Below are 19089 nucleotides of genomic sequence, written 5' to 3' on the forward strand. Positions count from 1 at the left end.
TTCGGTATTTCGGTATTACACTTCTACAATTTAATTTCATAGAATTATTTAGGGTTAGCACTAATTAGGTATAACAAAAACTTCCAATAAAACAACCACACGGACACCATATTTTATTCGTTTTGTGGGATATTCCAATAAAATAAGTACATAATTTATTTCTCCTCGACACGTCGTTTCATCTGAAAATACAATCACAGTACAGTAAATAAACGGGATTCTGGTAACGTATTTTTATTGAAGTTTTAAGTAGGTAAGGGTCTCCGTTGGTACCAGATGTGGATGGTGCAGTCTGGCGTGTTGCAGCATCTTGGCCCGCGTGGCGTACTGGCGCGGACAGAACGAGCACTGGGCCGGCTCGTACACGCGGACGCCGCCTTCTATTGACTGCGCTGGAATTTTTTCAGCGCCTGCATATCCGTTTAAACTGGCTTCTTTATTGGCACTTAATAAAAATCTTGTTTTTTTATTGCTTAAATGGGTGGACGAGCTCACAGTCCACCTGGTGTTAAGTGGTTACTGGAGCCCATAGACATCTACAACGTAAATGCGCCACCCTTCTTGAGATATAAGTTCTAAGGTCACAGTATAGTTACAACGGCTGCCCCACCCTTCAAACCGAAACGCATTACTGCTTCACGGCAGAAACAGGCAGGTCAACACGAAACGAAAAGGTTTAATTAGAAAACACTCAGTGATGTGATGGCTATATAGAACAACGTTGAGAATATCTTAGACAAACATATTCATGTCAAATCAACTCCGGAGCACGTCTAGATTTTCCACCACCTATCTTAAATGAACTTGAATGAATGTAACTCGAAAATTTTTACCACATTGATACGGACAAAAAAAATTGTTGAAATGTTAACCACCACGGTCGATGGCAAGATGTTCCAGCCCGACATATAGGTCCGATGGTGATATCATTGGACAACTCACAGAGTACAGGGGATGATGCAGCATCATTATTAAGAAGAAGCTTCTGTAAGGTGGTTGTCATGATACTCGGATATGAGGAATACGTCTTAAAGAGGACGAAGTAATTTCAGCAGTTTATCTATTGTGCTGTTTGTAATAAAACCGTAGTACTAGTACTCTGAGTGCCGTAAACGCTAATAGGCGAATAGTGGGTAGACCTCCAACTAGGAGGACGGACGACCTCGACCTGTTAAAGATGGCGGGAATCCACTGTATGCGGACTACGCAGGACCGGTCATTATGGCGAACCTTCGGAGAGGTTCAGGTTTGAGCCCCGTGAGCTCACCTACTAGTTAAGGTTACGCTGAATTAGCCTCTCAAGGCTCTCAGCTAGGTAGGAAAAAAAAATCGGAGTGGCCTAAATCCAGCAGACGTCTGTGAGCGTCATCACGATGAAACGCTCCTAATGGTGTTTCATTCAATCGTTAATAACATTATTATTAGATGTACATTTCTTTATGAAAACACCGAGGATTTTTTCATTTAATATATACCTAATATGTACAGTTCGTATTACTAATTATACCAAAGAGGGAATTAGAAGACTTATGAAAATGAATCAGGGTCACCTGTAAAAAAAAAACTATTTTCACAAATCACGCTAGCAGTTGTCGATGATGATGCGTGTTGTTTCAAAGTTATTTTGAAGCCGATTAAAATTTCAGATTGAAATTTTTGTAGGGTTGTAATTGTATGGACATGTGATGCGTAGAGAGATGTATGATCTATCGAAATAGTAATGCAAGGTAGAGGGGGAAGGGGTCGACTGAAGAAGACATGAATGGAGTGTGTGAATGACGATATGAGAGAAAGAGGAGTGAGTGTTAATAAATGACGGCTAAAAGAGGAGAATGGAATTAAAAATTCGCTACGCCGACCCCACCCAGTGGGATAAGGTGGAGACAAAGAAGAATTTTTATATCTTTATATTTTCTGTACCTCTTTCTAAGAATTTTTATATCTTTTCCAGCTTCACAACTTATATAACTTAGGAAAACAATCACCTGGATGATGCACCCGCACGTGTTGGTTCCTCTTCGCGGCGGTTCCGTACACTTTGGGGCACACCACGCACGGGAAATGGCGCACGCGTTTCTCCAAAGGCACTTTAGAATCGGATATATTGTGAACGCGCCACAAATGATTAACCAATATGCCTCGACGCTGGTGAAATAATAAAATCGAACAAGTCTATTACAAAATTATATTGGCAATCGTACTAATACGTTTCCTGGTGGTAGGACGCCTTGTGAGTTCGCACGGGTGGGTCACCACCACCACGCCTATTTGTGCCTTGAAACAGTATTGCGTTTCGGTTTCAAGGATGAGGCAGCCATTGTACCGTACTGTTAAAACTGAGGTCTTAGAACTTTTGTCTCAAGGTGGATGGCTTGAGGCTTTGTAGATGTCTATGGACTCCGGTAATGACCTCACACCAGATGATTCGTGATCGCGTCCACTGATCTAAGCAATAAAAAAAATCAACAAATAAACATGAAGCACTTAATTGTATTAACGTTATCATAGGCTCGTGTGTGTTGCATACCAGTACATTGTTATTATTTCTGTTTCAATGAAGAATTTTCTATTCTTCATCTTCCTTTATTATTTTACTAGCGACCCGCCCTCGCTTCGCTTCGGAAACATTAAAACACACATGAAACCAAAAAAATAAAATAAAAAAAAATAAAAAAAAAGTAGCCTATGTTCATCAGGGACAATGTCGGCTTCTAATGGAAAAAGAATTTTTCAAATCGGTCCAGTAGTTTCGGAGCCTATTCGAAACAAACAAACAAACAAATCTTTCCTCTTTATAATATTAGTATAGATATAGATTAGTATAGACAAAGACACGAACAAGCAGTATCGGCGTAACCATTACATTGAGCACGTAAACAAATCGTGAGCAGCGGTAAACACATCTCTCGTTAGGTACATTAATGGAATTATAGTGAAATATGCCCAATCTGTGGATTTTTATATGTTCAAAGAAGGAAGTTCTACTTTCTTCCTCTTACTCTTATCCCTCTATATGGCGTCTCTCTCTCTTATTCCATCCAGGCTTATCATCATGCGTCGTTTCTATATTTGTCAGTATTTAATTTTATTTCTGTATGTTTAGGGATTTCTCAAATATTTGTTTTCAAGAATTTTAGTTTTATTTAGTTTTAAAGTTTTTACTCCCAAGCTGTTTCTAATGTTAGGCTTAAATTAATTTACCTTGAATTTTTGTTCACATACTTCACAAGTATAAGTATATTCATTTGTTGAGACAGGTACTAATTTTAGTTCCTATAAAAAAAAAATATAGTTAATTTCATTCATATTTGTTTGTTCATATTTTATGCTTTGAGTTTGGTACATGGTTTATTGACAATTCAGGGACTGTAACCATAGAAAGTACTTTGATAGTGTACCAGTAGGTAAAGGATGTTAAAAATAAATAGTATAAAGATTTAGAGATTTAACCGACCTCAAAAAAGGGGGTGGTTCTCAATTCGACATTATTTTTTGTGAAACTCAGAACTTCCTCAAGATCTCAGAGAACCGTCCGTCAGAATCCCAGACTTTCCTTCTAGGTGAATTGATTTTAATAATTTGTTATTTATTTGAAAGTTGGTGCATCTCGTGTAGTCCCATTTTAATTGAATTTAAATCTGACTAGCAGTTATTTGAGTTATCTACAATACTTTCTATTTAACTAACTTCGACTATATTGATGGTATTCTCATTTTATTTTCTTTGAAGTTGATTTCCGTTTTGTGTTAAAATTTTGTATTATTAAGTCATAATTACACCGATGGGTGACCGTGATTCGGAAGCTCCGATATGTTACAATATATATTTTTTTTTAAAACTACGTCGCCTAATTAAGTAAATTTATTTATTTGGTGCTGGCACCCCCTCTCGTGTAAAGTGGTTACTGGAACTCACAGATATTACAAAGTTAATTCCACCATGAACTATGAGACATAAGGTTAAATTCTCAATTTTATTTATTGTATGATGGTTGTCCCACTCTTCAAAACGGACCCTTGACTGCTTTGGCGCCGAAAGAGGCAGAATGGTGGGACCTACTCCCGAGGGGTTTTCAATACACTCTATGATCAATAAATGCTAGCTGAAGATCTCAATACGAAAGATCGATGCTATTCTATACACTCTTAAAACACTTATATTTGATACATTGATCGAGTCAGTTTTGAAAAGTTTATTTTATGTTTACCGTATTGTCAGTTATCTTAGAAGTGTGGTCCGAGTGAATGTGTTCTGCTAGACTAATTTTACTCTTGAAGACTCTGCCGCATTCGCATCTCAATGAACTCCTTCGACACTCTCTGTAATTTTAAAATAAATACTTGTAGCTTATCAATTGTGAGGATTCGCAAATATAATGACACTGGCTATTTTATGTTTTTTTTTATTGCTAGATGGGTGGATGAGGACTACTAAATCCCGCAGACATCCTACGATAATGCTACTACCGTTCTTTTCATGTACATTCATTATATTATTTTTTCAATAATATTTTCAAAATTCATTATATTCAAATTGAATACATGCGGTGCGCACTGAATGCTTTTTTTTAATGCTTAGATGAGTGGACGAGCTCACAGCCCACCTGGTGTTAAGTGGTTACTGGAGCCCATAGACATCAACGACGTAAATGCGCCACCCACCTTGAGATATAAGTTCTAAGGTCTCAATTATAGTTACAACGGCTACCCCACCCTTCAAATCGATTCAATGTCAATGTCAATGACCAGTCAAATCCTCCTTCGCGTAAATATCGGAGACTTCCCGAGTATCACCGCTGCAAAGCATCACGCTTTTGATTAATGACTTTTAACCCTTTGACTGTCATATAGGTCCCGGTGCCTTGCATGGCGTACTGAAGTAATTATGTCGATTTCTTTTACTAAGGCGCCGGAATATCTAATAGGCTCACAAATACAATTTGGATTTACCATTTTGATTGCACTAGTTCGTTGACCAACAGACTGTACATAATTTTTTTTATTGCTTATATGGGTGGACGAGCTCATAGCCCACTTGGTGTTAAGTGGTTACTGGAGCCCATAGACATCTACAACGTAAATGCGCCACCCACCTTGAGATATAATTTCTAAGGTCTCAGTATAGTAACTATTAAGTACTTATCATTCTGAGTATCAGCGGATGTTCCTCATATTTCTGATGGTTGACGGCGACCACTCACCATCAACTGAGCCGCAGTCTGCCTACAAAAGCATTTTAAAAAAGAACTTACTTTAAATGCACTCGTTTGTTCTCCTTTTCTACATCTTTATTGCAAACGGTACACGACACTAGAGTCTTTGTCTCATGTACTGGTAGATTCTGAAATGTAATAATGAAATGTTTCTTAAACGTTTAAATGTTTATTATTATTAAGCTATATCTATAATAATTTTTATTTTTAAACTGATTTTATGACCTGCTAACTAAGAGCTTTAGGTCATGTCTTATTTTAATTTATATTCTTATTTTTATGAAAAATCATAATATGGAGTAAAATAAAATAAAATGAAATGAAGATGAGTAATTTGAGAAATTAATCAACTGGGATGAAATTAAATGAAATGAGATAATATGAGATGAAATATAATCTGAGTAAAACGGTGGTCATTTACTGAGATTTTTTCAGTGGACTTTTTGGAGGATCCCGAGAAGTTACGTCCAGCGGCTTTGTTTAATTTTCCCACATTTGTGCATTTTCACAGACATGAAACAGTTAATAAACCACCGTTATTACACATTGAAACCTGAAAAAACACCAAATAAACAAAACAAAACAAATCACACAACTTCACTTCTCGCGCTCCCGCCAAAAAGTCCTATAATATTTTTTTTTTAATTATATACGTACACATATTACGTACCTCGTTATTAATTTCATTCTGTTGCATGGTATTCGGAAAATCGAGTTGACTAGTCAAAAGATTATCGACTCTATCGTCTAGCGAATAAGGATTGTATTCAGTTTCGGGCCTGGAGTTGGATATGTCGAGACCGGCCATGCGATCGTCGAAAAGATTCGTTGAGAAATCCAGACCGTTCGTGTAATTTTGAAAACTTTCGTCTGACGGTGTTCTATTGTCGTCAAGAGTTTGAGAGAAGTTGTGACTAGAATCAGTCAAATTCTGTTCCGAATTGCTTAACTTTTCTTGTGTTCTGTAATAAAATCATAAGTATGCAGCTTAACTATTAGTCACGGTAATATTTTGTCTATTAAATACGATATGTATTTTAAGAAGACTTACATGAAATCTTTCTTTAAGCAATGCTGTGCCAAATGCCGCTTTAATCTGAAATGATGAAACAAATTCTGATAATGTGACGTATGCCTGACCTTATCATCAAGGATATCGTCGTATCCTAAAGGATAAGAAGTCCAGTGCATTCGTGTTGAGCGATGCACCGATGTTCGAATCCCGCAGGCGGGTAACAATTTTTCTAATGAAAAAAATACTTAACAAATGTTCACGATTGACTTCCACGGTGAAGGAATAACATCGTGTAATAAAAATTAAACCCGCAAAATTATAATTTGCGTAATTACTGGTGGTAGGACCTCTTGTGAGTCCGCACGGGTAGGTACCACCACCCTGCCTATTTCTTCCGTAAAGCAGTGATGCGTTTCGGTTTGAAGGGTGGGGTAGCCGTTGTAACTACACTCGGGTGCAATGAAATCGCACATCTGTACATTTTTTGAAAAATATTATTTACTTCTTTTTATTTAAAAAAATACATATATTTTTTAACATAAGGTTAAAGGATAGTTCAATACCTATTCAATGATACCACATAAGACATGATAAGTTTACCTGCCTGCTGAAACAAAACGACAACAGCAAACTACAAAAATTGCTCCCTCAACTCACTGCAGTTTGCAAGACCAACTGCAGGTATAAAAAGGCATGTTTTGTGTAAAATGTCATCAGCTGCAAGCCAACGCTTAACCTGATAAGACCTCTAGTGACTCCAATTGCATTTGTCTGAAAAAGATGGATACTACTCCGGAAAAAGCCGCTCAAGTCGTCGCTCTAATTGAAGCGGGCCAGAACCAGAGTGCTGTAGCTCGAAAACTGAATATCAGCCGATATTCAGTTCGTCGTGTGTACCAGCGCTATCGGGAGACTGGTGGCTTTGAAAGGCGACGAGGATCTGGTCGAGCAAGAGCTACAACACAGCGCGACAACAGATTTCTTGTAACGACAGCGTTGCGAAATCGTCGTTTGACTGCCGTTGAACTTGCACAGCAGCTTCAACAGGTGCGTGAAGTGATAGTCAGCAGGTGACTTGCCGAAGGTGGTTTGACTGCGCATAGGCCAGCAAATGGCTCTAAATTGACGCCAGCTCACCGCCGGGCTCGTTTTCGATTTGCACAAGAACACGTCAACTGGACAGCCGACCAGTGGAAAGCAGTCCTGTTCTCAGACGAGTCCAGAACGTGTCTTCATGATAATGATGGACGTGGAAGGGTCTACAGAAGGCGCTCAGAGCGATTTTCCCAATGTTGCATCACAGAACGTGTAGCATACGGCGGTGGTTCGTGTATGTTCTGGGGAGGTATCTCACTCGAACGAAAAACAGAGTTTGTCTTCATCGTTGGGGCCAATATTAGGCGACAAACAAGAGGTCTAACATCACAACGATACATAGAGGAAGTTCTACAAGAACATGTCGTACCATTTGGCCGTTTAATTGGAAGTAGCTTCCTTTTTATGCATGACAATGCAAGACCTCATACCGCTGCGATAGTGAGACAATACTTACAAGAAGTAAATGTACCCGTGATGGTGGCCAGCTCGGAGCCCGGACCTTAATCCGATTGAACTTGTGGGACGAATTAAAAAGAAAAATTAGAGGTCGAAATAGTGCTCCAGCTAATCTCCAGGAGCTACAAAATGCGCTCAAAGAGGAATGGGACGCCATGCCACAAGACTTTATCAGAAACTTGATAGAGTCGATGGGGAATCGGTGTGAAGCTGTAATTCGGGCAAGAGGGGGCAATACTTGTTACTAATAAATGATTTTTCAGTATTTTTTGTTTTTTTTTTTTTATTAATCCCCAAATTTTAAACGATTTAGTTGAGTAATCATTTTGTAATAAAGATTAAATTGTTGTTGTATTTTATTTTCCTCAAGAAAGTAACCTTATCTCCACTTATATGGTATCATTGAATAGGTATTGAACTAACCTTTAACCCTATGTTAAAAAATATATGTATTTTTTTAAATTAAAAGAAGTAAATAATATTTTTCAACAAAAGGTACAGATGTGCGATTTCATTGCACCCGAGTGTATACTGAGAACTTAGAACTTATATCTCAATGTGGGTGGCGCATTTACGTTGTAGATGTCTATGGGCTCCAGTAACCACTTAACACCAGGTGGGCTGTGAGCTCGTCCAACCATCTAAGCAATAAATAAAAAAAAACAGTTTTGTTTGTTTTTCTATGCGTAAAAGTTCAATTCTAGTTTTACGAAGTTCAGACTACCAGTTGATTCAATATTAAACTATCTGATGCAATAGGAAAAAAATTAAAGCAGCTTACGTGAACAGCCTGCAAAAGCTTCGAGTACAATTACGACATCGATAACGTTTCTGAGGAATGGCTTTTTCTTCCTACAAAAAGTTTTTCTACAATTAATACGTAACTCGAAATCGAATTTGACGTCATTTGGGGCCAAAATAAACACAATACAATATAAACGAATCTACAATTCCATGTCTATGGTGAGTTGTGATTTTGTGATTCAAGAGAAAAATCATTACCATTTGTCAAAAATAAAGATTGAATGATAAGTTTAATATATCGAATACAGCTAACCATTATAACACGGTGTTTTACAACACGGTACCACTCTAACATGAAAAAAAAAATTCACCAAAGCCCTCTTTATAGTAAACACAGTACTTCAACAACATCATAACAAGATTTTCGTTTAAAATTATTTAGAAAATTACAGCACTATGAAGAAGTAATATATGACAATAACCGACATTTTACTGCTTACTTTTTATATAACTAGTCAGGTCATAAGTATTGTCACACAGTAAAAACTTTTCTTTTAGAATGCTGGCCACAAAAAAGTTTATTGAATTCGAATTTCGAATTGTTCACGAAAATAAAAATGTATACTTTTAGAATTTTCACTCATTTTTAAGTATGGAGTGGACGCTTAAAGAAGACCGTGTTGCAGTTATTGCGTTGCATCGTTGCGGTTACGCGCCAATTCAAATTTTTTACATACTGAAAAATTTGAATATAACCAAAAGATACGTTTATCGTACCATCAAACGATACAATGAAGACTCTAGTGTAGATGACAGGTCAAGAAGTGGTCGCCCTCGGTCTGTTAGGACTCCAGCAGTGATAAAAGCTGTGAAGGCGCTAATTCAAGGAAATCCCAAACGTAAGCAGAAACTGTGGGCCCTTCAGATGGGGTTAAGCAGAACCACGGTGAAAAGGGTGTTAAATGAAGACTTAGGGCTTCGGGCATATCGAAGAAAAACAGGACATCGTTTGAATGCTCGTCTAAAGGACCTGAGACTGAAGAGATGCCGCGCTTTGTTGAAGCGGTACGCGGGAAAAAAATATCGGGAAATTCTTTTTTCGGATGAAAAAATTTTTACCGCAGAAGAGAGCTACAACAAACAAAATGATAAGGTGTACGCACACAGTAGTGAAGAAGCGAGCAACCGTATTCCGCGTGTCCAACGAGGTCATTTTCCATCCTCGCTCATGGTATGGTTGGGAGTTTCTTATTGGGGCTTAACAGAGGTACATTTTTGTGAAAAAGGTGTAAAAACGAATGCAGTTGTGTAACAAAATACAGTCCTGACGAACCTTGTGGAACCTGTTTCTCATACCATGTTCAATAACAGGCACTGGGTATTCCAACAAGATTCGGCGCCAGCTCATAGAGCGAAGAGCACACAAGACTGGCTGGCGGCGCGTGAAATCGACTTCATCCGGCACGAAGACTGGCCCTCCTCCTGTCCAGATTTGAATCCGTTAGATTACAAGATATGGCAACACTTGGAGGAAAAGGCGTGCTCAAAGCCTCATCCCAATTTGGAGTCACTCAGGACATCCTTGATTAAGGCAGCCGCCGATATTGACATGGACCTCGTTCGTGCTGCGATAGACGACTGGCCGCGCAGATTGAAGGCCTGTATTCAAAATCACGGAGGTCATTTTGAATAAACTTTAGTGTCATAAGAATCTATGTTTTGTTAAGTTCATTTTGGTATATGAATGGTTACATAATGAATAAACTTGTTTCAATTATTTTACATTAAACATGTGACAGAATTTATGACCTGACTAGGTATAATAAGTAAAAAAGTACGTACAGGCATAGTTGAGATGTTTCATTAAAAAAAGTATAACTGAATTAATGAAAAAATAATATCTCATTTAACATGGTTTCGCACAACACGGGACTTTGTAGGAACGTATCTACGGTCTTATAGGAAGGTTGCCTATACTAAATTAGATTTATAATTTTTTTAAATAGCCTGTATAGAAAATTCAACGGTAGTTAGCACAAAGTCGACGAAAAACATTTCAGTCTTTTCAGTATTTTTTTTTGTTTCTCCTACTTAAGCTGGTAACTCAGGGGGTTAGGCCAGCGCAACTGGGCAAGAAGTCCGTGACCATGAACACCGTGAACTATTCGATACGTTGGTTTTAATAAGACGAATTATTAAAAAGTAAAAGTAGTTTGGACTTGGTTCTTTAGTTTTGTTTTAAATTACATTTAGAGCGCAATCGATAGGATAATAGGTAATCTGGTAGGAACTCACCGAAGGTCTGTTTCGTTTTCGTTATAATAATAATATTTTCAGCACCACTTTTTCTGGAGTGGCTCCTTTTTTCTTATTTTTTTATTTTTCAATTTCAAATCATTAATTAGTCTCACACTCAATATTCACTATTTCTCGAGATCGCACAATTTGATACGCACGATTCAATAGTAAACTTTGTGATAATATTTTTTTCTCAATGTCCGATGAGATAGATATAGAAATGAATAATCTTATCTTATCTTATACCTTTAAACGAGCAATTCTTGTATATTAATATATATATAATCTGAATCTCGGAAACGGCTCCAACGATGTTCATAAAATTTAGTATACGATAGGGGGCGATACATCGATCTAGCTACGATTTATTTTCAGAAAATGTTGTTTTTTCATGTTTTCAATAATCAACTCTTCCCGACATCTATTGGCGAATAATAATATTATTTTTCTTAATTGAGGGCAACTAACCGCTTTAAAGACACAACAAGATGGCGTTATCAAAAAAAAAAACCGAGCAAAGCTCGGTCATCGTCTAGTACGTATTGATATAGGAGGGAAAGGAACGAAACCATCATCGATGCGCTCTCAATTCTGTTCAAAATAATTTTAAGCGATGTATCCTTTGCAGATAGCGTATGTAAACAATTATCATTTTAATTTAATTAACAATTCTTATTAGCATTCCTTTGTTATTGGAATTCACCTCACTAGTTTGAATCAGATTTACGTATTTACTCACATGGTGATGGGCTTGCATGTGTCGTTGTAGTGAAGTCGCCGATGTCATCTGTTTGCGACATTCGTAACACCACCATTGCTCTTTAGACGCTGCTGCGTATTCTATAAAAATCCTTTCATATGCGCTTACGAATAAACATAATTGAAACGTACTAAAATATATATATGAGACAATAAAGGTATTGACTGGTGTTGCAATATTTTTTTTTTTGTATTAATACACACTTTAGTCTTTTAATAATGTTCTATGATATGACTGATTGCATTACTCGGTGGAGAGTAAGGACCCGTTCGCACAGACCGGCTCGGAGAGGAGAGCAGATTTTTATTACGTTGGAAACAGAGTTTTGGGTAATTGTAGTAAAGTTTATTTTTGCATGTGCACTTTTTTTGTCATTAAGAATGATTGAAACCGCTGCGTGTGAAATAATAAGCCGACCGGCTCGAATTGTCCGTTCTTTCTCTACGGAGTGTGAAATAGTTGGCGGTAGTGCTCCGGCCAATTCCAAACCTATACGATCCGATCTGTGTGAAAAGAAAAAAGCGGGCCGATGCTCTTCGAGCTGGTCTGTGTGAACGGACCTTAAATAGCTATGTATTTATCCTTTTCCCGCAAGTCTTTGCACAGGATTTAAGTCGTCGTATAAACTCTGTTTCTCGATAGATTTAAATATATTTTTGTTGATTGTATTTCTAACAAAGTTTATGTCGATAGGTACAGGCTGTATTGGAAGCATTCCCGAAAAAAACAGCTGGCAGCTACCCTTCGTGTAAGAGTAAACGTCGCAAAGGCCAACCATTTTTTAAGACTTTTATATTCTACTACGATAGTTAGAATCGTTTTGTTTTTCAGTCAATGTACTCATCGTTTCATAACGCAGCCACAGAATTATGAGAATATTAACAAAAGAAAAACTACTAGCATATCTAGGTAGAAAGAATTCAAACCATTTGGAGGTAGTCAAAAACGACAAGGAAGAATGAAAGATTAATACCAAAATGAAAGATGAAGAAAATTGACATGTAAAAGGGTTTTATAAAAAATGATTCGAGACCTAAATAAAATACTCCATACAGATGCAACAATGTTTCATTAAAAAGTAAAAATTAAGTGTATCTTCTATTTTAAAGAGGCCATATTTGAAAGGCCTTTATTAGTATAGTTTAAAATAAATAAAAGTAACCTTCATCTAGATCCTTCACTGGCATTGCATCTGCGAATTTATGTTCATCACAATACGCCTTACTATAACCCAAAGACAGTGCATTTCGTGTTGGTATGACGTGCGTGGTTATACCGTATAATTCACCATCGTCTTCATATATCCACACGTTTGCTGTATCTTGTTCACCCAAAGGGAGTAAACAAAGCCAGTTGGCTTTATCTGTAAAGTAATTTGTTTTCATAAGGTAAATAATATGTATCTTTTTTGTGTTGAAGAATTACTGGTGGCCCTGAGGCCTTTCCAGTTTCGCCAGAACAGGTGGGCGAGCAAAGGTTCAGCCAGAAGGGGTGGGATTTGCCAACATCTGCCCGAGCGCCTCTGAAGAGGAGACACAACAACTTAAGAGCAACTGCCTTGCGAATGTAGTTTCTAAGATTTAGTGAAAGCTTTGTGTCCTACACAATAATTTTAGTAACCTCGAGGGGTTATGTTAAATTCTTCCGAGCGAGTAGATGTGCTCACGGAGCTCTAATCTGGCGACGTTGCTAACACTAGTCCTACCAAGAGCAGTGCTTCACAGAGCGATACTATGCCGCGATGACCATTGTACTAATATAAGGCGATACTACTATGCCCGTGTTGAAATCCCGCAGGTAGGTATCACCATTTAGTGATGAATACGTGAAACTTATCACATGTTTAGGAATGACTTCCATAATGTGTGCAATAGAAATCAAACATGCAAGTATTATAATTTTGGTAACTGGTGGTTGGGTATATTTTAAACCCTCACGGGTAGCTACCACCATCCTAACTATTATCCAGTAGGATAGCCGTTATACTGTACATCTGAGACTTAGACCTCATGACTTAAATTGGGTCACGGCATTTACGTTACTTTTATGGAACCCTGTAATCATTTAATACCTTATGGACCGTGAAGTAGATGTCCAGTCTAAGATATATCAAATAAAAAAAATTGTTGGTTAAGTTGCTTTAGTTACAGTCAGCAATGATTAATCTAGATATCATTGACCTTACCTTTATCTGATACATCTAAATGTATGGTTTGATTATTTTCTTTCAACAAATATAGTGGTGTCTTGTTTAAAACTGCTTTGGTTTTTAGATCATTCACTTCATTTGGAGATATTATCCTCTTTATACCTGTAGTTACAATAAAACAGATTACATTTATAGGCAAAGCATTTTTAAAATGTCGATTTATTCATCATCTTTCCAACTTTATGATTCCTACCATGATTCAATTATAATTTAAACTCATTTTGACAAATACAGTAAATATCAGTAGTGTGAAAAATTATTATTACAATTTAAAAAAAATCCCTAAATCTCATATTCATTTAATAGATCAAAGTGAAATGTTAAATGGTTGGGGCTTACTATGTACATGTATATATTTTATAATTACCTTGTATAGGTCCAAATCGCACCCGAGGTGGAAGTAGCTTACGAGGTGTAACAATACCTCTTCGTAGCTGTAGTGTTGATGGTAGTACTGCAATTGCTCTCTGTAGCACAGGTTTGTCAGGTATATGCACTGTACCAAAATGTTATCAAATACTATACTAGAATTACATATATAGACCTTTTATTTTACTAAACAGATGTTTTTCAAAGATGTTTGAATGAATTAAATGGATATTTAACGAAAATTTTAATTATCACATTTTCATATAGCTGTGTCTTACCATAGTCCTGTGTTATTTTAGTTTTGTCTTCCATTTGTCTTTGCTTTACTACGTTACTCATAGGAATACATGTGAAAACAGTTGGTGCTTCGATTCTCAGTGTTTCAGTAGTTAAAGCTTGAAAGTTATCATCAATCTCTGAAGCTTTGTCTGATGATTCATTCGCTAAAAGAACACACATTTTTTTTGGTGATTTTATTTTTCATTTATAATAACTTTCTCCTAAGAGGTTCTTACGAAGCTTGCTTTGGTACAGATTCAAATGTGGTTAAATAATTTATGGGGATCTCAACTTTAGATTATAATTTTAGTTAAATTTATCCTAAAAACTGTTGTATGTTTGAACTTAATTTAATGCTGCAAGCGAGTCAACATGCTTTTTGTTCATTTCATGTGAAGTAGACAAAAAATCATAAACATTGCTAAGTATCATACTTATAAATAATAAAATGAGCAGCTTGAATGTGCCTTAGCAATGCCATGAGAAATAGGTTTGATTTTATTAAATGTTATTTCTTGATCATGCAAGATGTTTGTAAATTGAAATAAAATTTGGTTACTGTCTCAGAATCAGAGTTACTTATGATTATTATTTATGCCTCTATGTATGCCTATTGGATCATTCACAATAATGTGTATTCAGAAACTTACGAGCCAACAGTATATCTACTGAATACATCACAGCATAAGGTCTTTAGTAACCACTATACTAAGTTTGCCAGTTTTTTGTAATTATAGTATATGTACATTATTTGGAGTATTAAAAAATACTTGTAATAGGTTGCACGATAGGAAATATTTATTGAGATTTTATCCTTAGACTTGTAAGTGATCTAGTCCTGTAAGTTCTAAATATAAATTTGTGAAACCTATAGAATGAACAGCTCAATTTTTTTTCATAATTTAGAACAGAGTTCCCCTAACTTTTTTGTGTCGTAGACCCCTTGCCATGTTTTTCCGTGTTGGGTAGACCCCCTACTTATCTGATATTGATTTCCTGTAAATTTCTAACTGTAGTAAGATTTAGTGTTAAAAACTTAAACTTAATTTATACATGTTAATTTATACATTTATTAATTGAATTTCAATTAAAACTACTCAAAATAAAATTTTGTATCTGTTATGTAAAATATACGTAACATAAACATAAACAATAAATAAAATAACATAAGCATTAAGTCAATATTTTTAGTGAGAAGGTTGAACCTGATGCTTTAATACTAAATTATCAACATTTGGCGTCAATTTTGTAAGGGTTAATCTTAAATCTCCTCGGTTAATGATGTCTTGATATTATAAGATAGTATGATGTAAGTAAATAGGTACTATCAGTGTATGTGTTGAGATCCACTATCGTGGACCCCCAAATTTTTTTTCGCTGACGTAGACCCCTTGCTGGTTGTCGTAGACCCCTAGGGGTCGATATAGACCACTTTGGGAATCACTGATTTAGAATCATGTGGGCTTTCCAAATTAAATTCATTTTTAACTCACCAAGAGTAACATTCATCTGGTCTTGAGACTTATAACTTATTGATGGAATTGATGAGTATTGATCGTCTTTTGTTACTACATGTAGGGGGGTCTGAAATTATTTTAACATTTTCTTATTAGTTAAAAGTAGATTCTTATGTGAAAAGGACTAATTAATTTATGTTTATCTGTTAGGATTGCTGTTTTAAAAAAAAAACATAAAGCTATCATTCAAGTTTCATGAATATTTAATCTTTTAAAGTTTTTAGCAGTTGAATGATCAACTAAGATACTTTTATTTTCCCAGTAGACTACAATTATTATAACCAATATTTACGTTTTGTAAAATCTGTAGAGGAATGCCTTGTGAGTCTATAAACTGTGGGTATGTACCAGATAAACTTGGTTTTATTTCAATTATGTAAATTTCTTTTTGAGGTCCTTGATTTCCCACCTTCATGCTATATGTATCTGGAAATATATTAAGAAATAAAAATAAAATTACAATTTATACAAATTTAACAATATGAATTTCTTAAATAATTTATCATATTGAGGGGTAAAATGCTATTTGTTTTAAGGGACATTTTGCAACTTTACAGGAGGGCCATTAAGTTTAAAACTTGGAACAAATATTATCCCAAAAACAAACTTCCTTCAGCTAATTGAATAGACTAAATTGAAGTTCAATTAAAACATCAAATTTTTGATGCTCATCTATATATAAAAATGAATTGCTGTTCGTTAGTCTCGCTAAAACTCGAGAACGGCTGGACCAATTTGGCTAATTTTGTTCTTGAATTATTTGTAGAAATCTAGAGAAGGTTTAAAAGGTATATAAATAGTAAAATTCTCGGAATTAAATAAAAATAACAATTTTGTTTTTCATTTGATGTGTCCCCCATCCGACGGCTTCCTTTTGTTTGTTTTAGGTTTATTTTGTACAAAAGTTTAGGTCTTTTATATATCGATTGAGGTACTACGAAGTCTGCCGGGTCAGCTAGTACCTAATAAAACAGACCATTACAAAGATAAATGTCGCGTATTATTGGAAATATAGCTTAGAGCAAATAGCCTTTCAGCCCTCGATATATTAACATGGTACCTACAGTGTATTATGAGTATTCTTGACTATGAAAGGTTAATTTCAGGTTGATTTGACCATAATATCAATCAGCTAGAATTGGCAGTTCCTCGAGCAAGGTTCCCCAGTGTACCAAATTGATATCTTTAAGCGTTAGAGCCAATGGTTCTTCACTTGGAAATGTTTAACACTGGACAACATTGAGGGAGATAATAAGGTAATATGAGCCGGACAATAAGAAATATTAATAATAATCGTGCAAGAAGAGAAGGCAAGGAAGCAAGGAGAATAAAAGAATAAACGTCAATATTTTTATACTAACCCATTTTATTACAAGAATCAATCACGGTAATAAACTAAACATTGACTTTAATTGCCAGATATTTTAGAGCAAATATAGTTATTTTATTATGAAACATCAAAACACATTTATTCCTAGATAGGTAAGTACTACCCATAGATTATACACTTAATATATGTACTACCTACTAATATCACAATTTGAAAAGAAATCATAACAAAATTTTAATGTTTTATGCACAGATTAGTAAATTAGTTACTATCACAGATTAGTTTAATCATAGATCACTTAATACATTTTTTTAAGGGATTTTATGACCTGGTTACTACGACCTTTAGGTCAAGTCCTATTTTAAATTTTAATCTTATTTTTATTAATAATGATAATAAGGAGTGAAATGAAATGAAATGAAGATGATTAATTTGAGACATTAATCGACTGGGATGAAATTAGATGAAATGAGATGAGATGATATGGGATGAAATATAATCTCAGTAAAATTGTGGTCATTTACTTATATTTTTTCAGTGGACTTTTTGAAGGAACCCGAGAAGTTACGTTCAGCGGCTCAGCGGATTTTTCATTTTCCCACATTTGTGCACTTTCACAGATACTAAACGGTTAATAAACCACCGTTATTACACATTTAAACCTGAAGAAACACTAAATCATGGAACGCTACACGCATCAATAACGCGTAAAAATTTGTAAAATTTATTATCAAAATCAGTGCTCTATTCAACCACCTATCCAAGAGAGCAATGACCTGGAAAGTGTCTGGCAAAAGGAAGAGAGACCGTCCCAGAACAACTTGGCGTCGCTCGGTGGAGCAGGAGCTAGGCGTCTTGGGCATGACGTGGGAGGAGCTAGACTGCCTAAGACCGATGTAAATGGAAGGATTTGATTCGAGCCCTACACCCCAGCAGAGGGTAATGGGAAAGAAAGAAGAAGAAGAGTCCTCTGTTCGCCTAATTTTCCGTGCATTGCGTCCAATTTATGGCGTTCATGGCCGTCCTGCAGAGTCCACAATCTGTCGTTTAATAAAAAAAAAATTGAGACAACCGGCTCGTTGATCGATGAAGTAGTACCTGTCCTGTATGTCAAAGAAACCCAAAATTGAAGAGAATATTATTGCCTTTCGGGACAGTGTGCGGGGAAACCCCAGATAGTGCATTCCGCGTCGTGCGCAAGTCTTTCTACGACATCAACTCGGGGAATTTTGATTTTTAGCCTTACAGATTTGGGTTTTTACACAGAGATTTGGGTTTTTAGTCATACAAAGTTCAATTAACCCAAGAGCTAAAACCCAACGATCACAGGACGGCGCCACTTGCCATACAGCACTGCAAACATTAAATTTATTGGATGAGAAATTCGAAGGCTTCTTCTTTCTTGTGTGGTGGCGACATCAACTGACCATTGAGGTCGCGTGAAATTCCACCGCTTGACTACTTTTTGTGGGTCTACGTGAAATATGTAGTCTATGCAGACAAAGCACGGTCTATTGCCACCCTCATAGATAATAACTTAGCCGCCCAGAAGGCCAACATAACTATCTACAGATACAGATCTTATAACCCTTGCATTAGACACCTTTAGCTCTAACACTAGGAGTAGGGACCCTGGTAACCGTACTCGTCGAACTCGGCAAAGAGTTCGACGTGCAACCTAACCTAAACATCAGCCCGCTGAGTTTCTCGCTGGATCTTCTCAGCGGGTCGCGATTCCGATCCGGTAGTAGATTCATTCGCAAAGCAGCTACTCTTGAGTTGTTTGATCTCCTTTGGAGGCG

At 36.3% G+C, this 19089-nt stretch overlaps 1 protein-coding gene and 1 long non-coding RNA gene across 3 annotated transcripts in view; one reads left to right on the plus strand and one right to left on the minus strand.

Annotated features, from left to right (window-relative positions):
- LOC114251914 (uncharacterized) overlaps positions 1 to 12807 on the plus strand; it is a 16056-nt gene extending 3249 nt beyond the window's left edge. The window contains exons 2-3 of the long non-coding RNA XR_003625125.2: positions 12277 to 12331; positions 12415 to 12807. This is a non-coding gene — a long non-coding RNA (uncharacterized LOC114251914). The remainder of the gene's footprint in view (positions 1 to 12276; positions 12332 to 12414) is intronic.
- On the minus strand, positions 101 to 17584 carry LOC114251912 (uncharacterized). 2 transcript variants are annotated; one of them, XM_089731653.1, is made up of 17 exons: positions 17319 to 17584; positions 16250 to 16383; positions 15934 to 16024; positions 14440 to 14604; positions 14160 to 14288; positions 13769 to 13894; positions 12746 to 12946; positions 11563 to 11663; positions 8563 to 8633; positions 6264 to 6308; positions 5883 to 6174; positions 5252 to 5340; positions 4208 to 4319; positions 3202 to 3273; positions 1986 to 2145; positions 274 to 410; positions 101 to 182 (listed from the first exon to the last, which is right to left on the minus strand). In XM_089731653.1, the coding sequence occupies exons 1-17, from the start codon at positions 17320 to 17322 to the stop codon at positions 156 to 158; spliced, it is 1956 nt and encodes a 651-aa protein (XP_089587779.1). In that variant the 5' UTR covers positions 17323 to 17584; the 3' UTR covers positions 101 to 155. The 2 variants fall into 2 exon arrangements, with proteins under 2 accessions (XP_089587779.1, XP_089587778.1); XM_089731652.1 differs by lacking the exon at positions 101 to 182 and having other exon boundaries at positions 235 to 410; positions 17319 to 17576.
- Positions 17585 to 19089: the final 1505 nt, after the last annotated feature.

Source organism: Bombyx mandarina, chromosome 12, assembly GCF_030267445.1.
Source record: "Bombyx mandarina strain Sakado chromosome 12, ASM3026744v2".
NCBI classification, from domain to species: Eukaryota; Metazoa; Arthropoda; class Insecta; order Lepidoptera; family Bombycidae; genus Bombyx; species Bombyx mandarina.

Excerpts from the sequence above, each read along its gene's own strand:
- LOC114251912 (XM_089731652.1), bottom strand. Across the intron at positions 14,289-14,439 it reads TAAAATAACACAGGACTATG|TGCATATACCTGACAAACCT; the intron begins GTAAGACACAGC and ends ATTTTGGTACAG. Across the intron at positions 11,664-12,745 it reads AGTGAAGGATCTAGATGAAG|AATACGCAGCAGCGTCTAAA; the intron begins GTTACTTTTATT and ends GGATTTTTATAG.